The 8,435-nt window shown below is 36.6% G+C and overlaps 1 protein-coding gene across 1 annotated transcript; it reads left to right on the top strand.

Annotated features, from left to right (window-relative positions):
• Positions 1 to 7,368: 7,368 nt before the first annotated feature.
• On the top strand, positions 7,369 to 7,779 carry LOC136035325 (uncharacterized). Its single transcript, XM_065717050.1, has one exon. The coding sequence runs from the start codon at positions 7,369 to 7,371 to the stop codon at positions 7,777 to 7,779; it is 411 nt and encodes a 136-aa protein (XP_065573122.1).
• Positions 7,780 to 8,435: the final 656 nt, after the last annotated feature.

Genomic DNA, 8,435 nt, shown 5'->3' with positions numbered 1-8,435 from the left:
CTCTAGCGTAAAGAGCGGGGCGTATATGAAGTAATTTAATTCGTTTTAAGTTTTAATGTCGCTCCTTACTTTCAGCTAAAAAAAACCTGTTTTTTTATTTAATCTTATTAACGGAGTACCCTAACTCTCCAAAAATTCTATTTTCCACTATCTTGAGAAGGGGGATTAGGTTAGGAAAATGCAATGAGGTCTACATACTTTTACTGGGAAGGTATTTTGAAGCATGTGCCACTTTTAGCATGCTAGCGCTGTATGTTATCGCTCTTTAAGGAAATAACTGTAAATCAATGTTCTCGGATCCAAACGAAACCCTGTATTCTCAATTGGTTGTTGCATTGTGATCTAGATTTCGAATTCTTGATCTGCAATTGAAGCACTAACATTCTCAAATGGCTAGATAATGCCAAATTTTTTAAAGCTTTTACTTTTCTCTGAATTTTTTTTTTATCCTCGTGAAAACTACTTCTAAGCCAAAATACTCGTATATTAAGTATATGCTTGAAGATGCAGAGGGAAGATTTCTGACAATGATAAAGAAGGGGGAAATTAAGTAGGCACCAGGGCAAAAGGGTATGATTTATTCACCTTTTTCCTGTTACGTTTTAACACACTTTATAGATATTATGTTATTGAGACAATAAAACACAAGGAAATGCTCATGGTCTATGGTATTCCCTAATTAAGTTTTTCTGCTAAATAGCCGCCTTACTAAGGTTAAGGAAGATTACATTCCTCCTAGAGGAAATGGGCTTACACATCATTTGCCATCAATAGTCCCGTATCATTATGACATTTTATGGGGGCTCCCTACCGTCAAGGTGGGTAGATAAGATTATCCATGTATGTCTTTTTCATAAAAACTGATTTCCATAAGTGTATTTTTTTCACTACATGAAAAACTAAGATTTAATTTTTTTATGACAAATTCTGAGCTTCCTCCCCAAAAGAAGCCAAGGATTATACAAAGCGGGGAGAAGACCCCCTCAAGACCTTCATTCACTAGGTATTCCGGCCTATCAAGACCAACGTCCCTCATACAAGGCCATGATGCTACCCTTTCGGCTCCCATGCCCCATGCCAGTGAAGCTGCCGGAGCTTCTACGCTCTCCCTGCAAGACGAGAATGCACCCTCTTTGGCCCTCAAGCTCCATTACAGTCAAGCTGTGGGGCCATCGAGAGCTGTGCCACCTACGAAATGCGAAGATGGAGCTGTCGATCTTACTGTAAGTGTAAATTCTTTGATAGTCTATCATAAAGCTTATTTATTGGCGCGATAAAAAATAGCTTATCGCTTTTTCAAGCTAATGTGCATTCCTGTTCAAGCTAATAAAGGGAGAAATACCAAGGAATGGGGGGGGGGCTTTTTCTATGCTGCTGGGAGAGCGTTTAATGAAAATAACCCATCCCAAAAACAATTCATTCTTTTAGGCCTAATAAATGGTTTGATGGGGGCTTTTCGCTATTTCAGGGTGACCCAAAAAGATCCGTACCCATATTTTATTCGATAAAAAATTCATTTTTTAACAAATGTCCTTTCTGTTGCACGACATGAAAGGTGAACCTTTGGATGATCGTTTGCAGCTATAGTTGCCCCAAAAATGTCTTGGACCTTTCAGCAGAAGACATTCTCTCTGGAGACCTATTTTGCGACAAAATCATACCAGAGTGTACAAATTCAGTTTCGAAAATTTTTCCATTGTCGCAACTTTCCACCAAAATCACGATTGTTTGTTGAGTTACGAAGTGCAGTGAGCATGGGACTGTAGTAGACTTATTTTTTAAAGCCACAGGGGGAACTTATTATTTTAAAGCTACAGGGGGAACTATAAAGCCACAGGAAATATAGTGCAAGGAAACTCTGTCCAATTGAACGTAAGAACACGCCACAGTGACTCCCTTGTCATTCCGAGTTCTTGGCTGTGTCTACGCACTGATTTTCTAGGGCTGCGTCCTACTGAGTCCCGCACTGCAGCAATATTTTCCTCTTTTCCCAGCCTGAATAAGTTCCCCCTGTGGCTTTAGAACATAAGTCACAACAGTCCCATGCTCTCTAAACTTTGTAACCAGCTAACAATCGTTAATTTTGGTGGAAAGCTGCGACAATGGAAAAGTTTTCGAAACTAAATTTGTACATTCTGGTATGCTTTTGTCGCAAAATAGGTCTCCAGGGAGAATATCTTCTGCTGATTGGTCCAAGACATTTTTGGGGCAACTATAGCTGCAAACAATCATCCAAAGGTTCACTTTTCATGTCCTGCAACACAAAAGATATTTGTTAAAAAATGTATTTTTTATCGAATAAAATATGAGTACGGATCTTTTTGGGTCACCCTGTATTTAACGCTAAAAACTAAATTTTTCTGGGAACTATTAAGAACACTGATGATACTACCCATCTTTAAAAAGTAATGCATACCTTTTATTTTACTATAGGGCGGCCTGTCGATAGTTTTGAGGGAAGTCCCCCTCGCTCCTAAGAGAGAAATGACTAAAATAAGACATTCTTTATTTGCTGAATAATAAGCACCGGGTTTGTTAGCTCTGAAGGGTCTGAGGACCCACAGGTATTTAGATTAATACTCTATTCCAGCACAATATAAATCGTTTTCGCAGCTTAAAATCATAAATGTTTGAAGGAAATAAAAACAAATTCTTCTTTTAGGCTGCACCGGAAATGCCTGCATGGATCAAGGATCTACTGACGGACTTATTTGGTGAAGAACTACCGCCAGTGGACACAACCTCCCCCTCCGTAAGCTTTTTAAGACTCTTGGGAACATTATAATAACTGAAAATTAAATAGGGGGACAGCCCTATTTAATAATATAATAACAAATATAATATAAAATAATAGCAAATTTATGTGGTAATTTCTGGTCTTAAATTTATAGCTCTTAGTAAGGAGCGTATGGGTACGAAGGGTCACTTTGGCTGTCCTTTTATGGTCATTAAACCATTAGATGGTAGTGTGGTTTCAATACATCCGAGGGGTCAGATTGCCCACTCAAGAAATTTTAAGATTAATATTACATTCGTTTTCAAGAAATCAAAATCAAATCAAAATATTTTCATAAAATCCAGAGTGTTTCAAAGAGATAATAAGCTCTAATTGTTTTCTATGTTAACATACCACCATCACCACCTACACCAAGGGCATACTTTGAGAACACATTGTCCCTGCCACGAAAGCTATAGATGTCAATGTCACAAAATTTAAAAATAGAATTTGTTTTAAGAGGTGGAAGAGGGAAGGGAGAGTAAAATATAATTCAGATTTAAGGACTTGTCAATGTGTAAAACGCTTCTCTTTCGATACGGGCTTAGAGTGCTTCAAGTATTCAGTCCTTGTGACAGAGCATAAATCGTTGTAAAGACAGGGATGCCATTAAGATTTGGACAATTTGGCAGTTAATGGGGTTGGGGAGGGGTCAGAGTTTCCTAAATTAAACTGTAATTGTTTTAAGGGGCAATGTCCTATAACAATTAAGGGGATAAATATTTTAGAGGGTTAACGATCATTTAGATATCGGCGTCTTAGTGTCACAGCACAAAACAGAGTATGAAGAGGAGGAAATTAAAGATAAAAGGGGTAAAACATTCAGTAAGGGCTCCGTCAATTGATTCGGTAAAACACTGGGTATAACTTCTTTACGGGCCTGCCAAAGACCCTGATTCAATTGGGCAGTTTTTTTCCAATTCCAAATATTAGTCGGTTTTTAAGCGAGGATAAAAAGGGACATAATGGGACATAATTTTATTGTTCAATGTGTCTGTCTAAACTTCGTAGCAAATTAAGGTTGAAACACCACTTAAGACACTGCAAGCGTCATGGATACCAGTCCGTGGAGATTGTTTCAGGCGACCACCCAGTCCTGTGGCTCAAAAACTTTTAGAATTCGCTCCCTCAGAACGACAAAAGTGGCATTAGACATCGAAGATAAACTTATGTATCCTGTGCAATCCATCAAACTCGAGTAGTGTCAAAGGACATGAAGCCATTGCGGTCTCTTTTGCTCACAAGCAAAGAGACTTGAATAATAAAGCAAAAGTAAGTGACGTTGTAACAGACTCAAAAATGTGCTCGAATCATTGCAGATCAGAAGCACACATAATTTATGATCATAGACTCCAATATGGTCCTTTTGGATAAGAAAAAAGAAACGTAGCATTAAATGAATATATTGCCGCTGGTAGCCCAATTCTATAAATTTAAAAAACTCATGGTGAAGTTTTATTATAATGTATGTAAGGTCCAGTTTTTGGGGGAGGGGCAAGTTCAAGTGTATCATATATAAGATTATTTGTGACTCAAGTTCTCTAATAAGTTTAAAGAACCAGATATATCCCAATAAAGCGAGATTTTTACTGTCAGCATTCAATCAAGCTACTATAAAAACGGTATTGAACACGAATTCATCTCCTAACTGAGCTTTGTTTAAATTCAACTGAAGACAATGTTCAACTGCCAGAAGTATTTAGACAACAGACAAAGCAACATCATTCACTTTCGTGTGCCCAGGCTTGCAAAAAGAAAGGAAAATATTTTAAAAGAAAACGATTTGTTTAACCGGGTGGTAGTTTCTTTTCATTGTTACTACCAATAATCGCTAGACTTTTAAACACTATTCTCTAGAAGAAAATACTGAACCCAATAAATTGATGCCAATAGAACTCGTTCTTTCCCCAAAAGAGCACTTTGAAGGTAATCTTGATAAATTTAGAAACAATGAAAAAATTGCCGATGACGAAACTTTAATTTTGCTTCAAAATGCCCTTTGACATGTAAACAAGAATAAGCCCTACCGTGAAAGACAGCTCAAAGTAAATGTCATTGATGAACCATAAAATTCAGGAAGTTCTGAAAGATTGAAAGCGCCAAAACTGGAAGAAAAAATTGATCTAAGGATTTTTCAAGTATTATGGACCTCATCGTGAGTAGTGTGAAACCGTGAGTGGACCTCATCGTGAGTAGTATTGAATTATCTCGCTGAAAATGAAGATGTACAAATTGATCGTAGTAAGAATGAAGTTTTAATCCATGGCACGATTTTCAATTTAATTGACCTATTATCAGATTTAATTTAAAATTGTAAAAGACTTGTATATTTTGATAGTCATTTGTAGAAATGTTTGTCATCAAATTTCCCAGAAAGTCTTATTTGGAATAAACATATTTTAAATCGATTAAGGAAGTATGGAAATATATCAAAAGATATATTGTTTTCAGACAGCACACCCAGCGGGGGTGATGATTTAAAGGCATCAAACGAAAGCTTCTTTCCATCACTTATAGTATACAAAAGGGTAGCGGACCCTTCACATTTACATTGAAAATAGCTCAAGTTTTGAAAGTATGGCTTAGTACTAAAAAGTATATAGGATACTGGCATTCACAGATGTAGATTATTTAAAAGGTTATACCAATGATAATACCAAACTATGTTAAAAGGGAACGAATGATTTCCAAAAAAGTTTCTTTAAACTTGTGAATAATGCACATTTTTGAAAGCCTGTGGAAAATCTAAAAAAAAAGAACAAATATTTAAATAATTACTATTAATGGACAAATACCAAAAATTGTTAAAAAGCCAAACTTTAGATCTTAAATCAAATTTAGCGATAAATTTTCAGTAGCTAGAATGGCTAAATCAAAAATAAATTAGATAAGCCTATTTATGTTGGATTTGCTGTTTTAGAATTATCTAAATTACTTATGTGCGAATTTCATTATGAAATATATGAAACCTAAATATAGTGACGTGATAGATTTATGCTACTTGGACACTGAGAGTCTTATTGATGATATAAGAAGCGATGACTTTTATCAAAATCTAAACCTGATTTGAATGAAAGATTTCATACTTCGGGTTACTAGAATGATAAATCCTATAGATTTTCTCAGTTAAATAGAAAAGTCATAGGACTAATGACGGATGAAACGTCTGGTAAGATATTATCTGCGTTCATTGGTTTAAGATCTAAAGAATATGTCTATCTTGAATGTGGTGATGACGACAACCAAGCAGACAAAAAAATAAAAGGTATCGTAACTAATATCGTAAAGTATAAAATTAAACTGCAAAACTATAGGGATGTACTATTCAGAAAGATGGAAAGCTTATCAGATATAATTTAATCAGTATAATTTAGGAGCAAATAAGCACAGAATGCTCCTAAGAACCCAGAATAAAGAAGCTCTATATCCAAATGTCACGACAGGAGAAATGGTGAAAGACATTGTCTTTCAGCATTCTGAAGATATTTCAGATCCCAGAAGACATTGTCTTTCAGATCCCAGAAGACATTGTCTTCTGGCTGTAGCCAGAGTACCTTGGGGTTTTAAACCCTTGAAGGTATAACTTAGTTAAAGTATTATAAAGCTACTAAGGTATTGTAGTTAAGCCAGTTATATATTAAAGTTAATCTTCATAATTAAAGTTAACCTGCAACCTTCAAAGCTATGAGCTTCATAGTTTAATTTTATTTAACAAAATTTTTAAAAGTAAATGAATGAAAAAGCAAGTAATAAATTATATGAATATAGAAAAAAGGTCGTTTTAAAAATAAACATCCACCAGCACCTCAATGGCATTTTAGACTATTGATTTGTGGAAACTCTGGATGTGGTAAAACCAGTTTACTCTTGAACTTTATTTATGATTACTTATACTTTCAAATAATTTATCTGTTTGCTAAAGATCTCGAAGAAGAAAAATATAAAGATCTAATGCTTATGTCTTGGAAGAAGAATCAGACATGATTTTTTTGGTTGTGATTAATGATAAAAGCGGTATATTGATGGAGATTTCCTAGATCCCAAGTGTAAAAATTTTGTTATCTTTTACGATTTTGTAACGGAAAAAGATAAAAAAAAATGAAGATTTGTTCGTGAGAAGTGGAAAACGAAAAGCATCAATAACGTATATTTCTATGAGCTACTTTGATACACCTAAAATTATACAATTAAACTGTAACCATTTTACATTTTTCGTGTGTTTTAATCCAAATGATATAATCCCAGCTATTTAATCCCAGCTATGGCAGAAGACGCAGCCGAACGCGGCGATTCCAGAGCTGTTTAAAAAAAATTACCTATGAAATCATCGGGTAACGACATAGCCTAAAGAGGCCAGTTAAAGACGAAAATAGGAAGATGGTCACAGCCCCCAATGAAATTTCTTATGTTTGGGCCGTACATTCTAAGAAAGTCTTCGACGGACCTAGTCTCCCGAACAAAGCAGACATCCCCACAACCCCTTTCCTGGACATTCAAATTAATACAGAAGAGCCATGACAGGAGAAATAGTTAAAGCCGCTCGCAATATGATGAACGGTAGAGCACCATGAAGTGACAAGATATCAGCAGAAATGATCAAAACCTATTTAGGTGATTGCATAACGGTGTGGATGACATTCTTTACCTGCATCTGGAAATCGGAGAAAGTCCTTGAAGAATGGAGAAAAAGCACACTTATCAAGCTTTTCAAGAAAGGAGATGCATCGAAGTGTGATAACTGGAGGAGAATCAGCCTCCTTTCTATTTTGGTGAAACTATTCTCACAGACAATCCTCTGCCACATCCAGACAGCGTTAGATAAGCACTGGAGAGACAAACAACATGGCGTTCAAATTCACGAAGGAAATACATGGTGTTTCGGTATCATGTCTGGTGTCAAACAGGGATGTGTCCTCTCCACCCTGCTTTTGTCCTTGTTATCCATTATGCGCTCCGAGACTGCACAGGATTTGGCATCTAAATATGCGATAAAGAACGACTAGCAGATCTTGATTTCGCCGATGAAATCGCCCTGATTCAGGCAAACAGGGAAAGGCTCCAGGAGCTTTTGGATGTCACACGAGAGAAAGTAAGTCTTTTGGAACTGAAGATTAGTTCTACAAAAAGCATGGCCACGGGCGACTCACTACTTGGCATAAAGTGCAGGGACAATTCAGTAGAGCAGGTAGTAGAATTCAGATACCTTGGAAGTACAGTCGGACAAACTGGATCAAGTGAAAAGGAGGTGCAGTCTAGGATTGGACAAGCCAGTGGAGCTTTCAATCGACTAAAGCCTGTTTGGTGATCGAGAAAGTAATCCCTGAAACTAAAATTAAGGCTGTTCAACAGTAAAGTCCTCTCTGCTTTCCTCTATAGCTGTGAATGCTGAATACTGAACCAACAGTAGGAAAAGAAGATTCTCGCTTTTGAGTACAACTGTCTTTGCAGGATGCTGAACTTTAACTGAAGGGACCACACAGCTAACCAGAAAGTTCTCTCTATCACGCATCAGCCCCTGGTAACATATGTCATAAGCCAACGAAGATGGTACTGCTTGGGACACACTATCCGTGTGACAAAAGATAGACCACCCAGAACCATGCTCGAATAGCAGCCAGAGGGAACCCGAAGAAGTGGAAAGCCAAAACATACACTTAGT

Source organism: Artemia franciscana, chromosome 2 (genome assembly GCF_032884065.1).
Source record: "Artemia franciscana chromosome 2, ASM3288406v1, whole genome shotgun sequence".
Classification (NCBI taxonomy): Eukaryota; Metazoa; Arthropoda; class Branchiopoda; order Anostraca; family Artemiidae; genus Artemia; species Artemia franciscana.
This window is presented reverse-complemented; position numbering and strand designations above follow the sequence as displayed.

What these genes read in the sequence shown, in the direction of transcription:
- LOC136035325 (XM_065717050.1), top strand. Translation starts at nt 7,369, where the DNA reads ATGATCAAAACCTATTTAGGTGATTGCATAACGGTGTGGATGACATTC.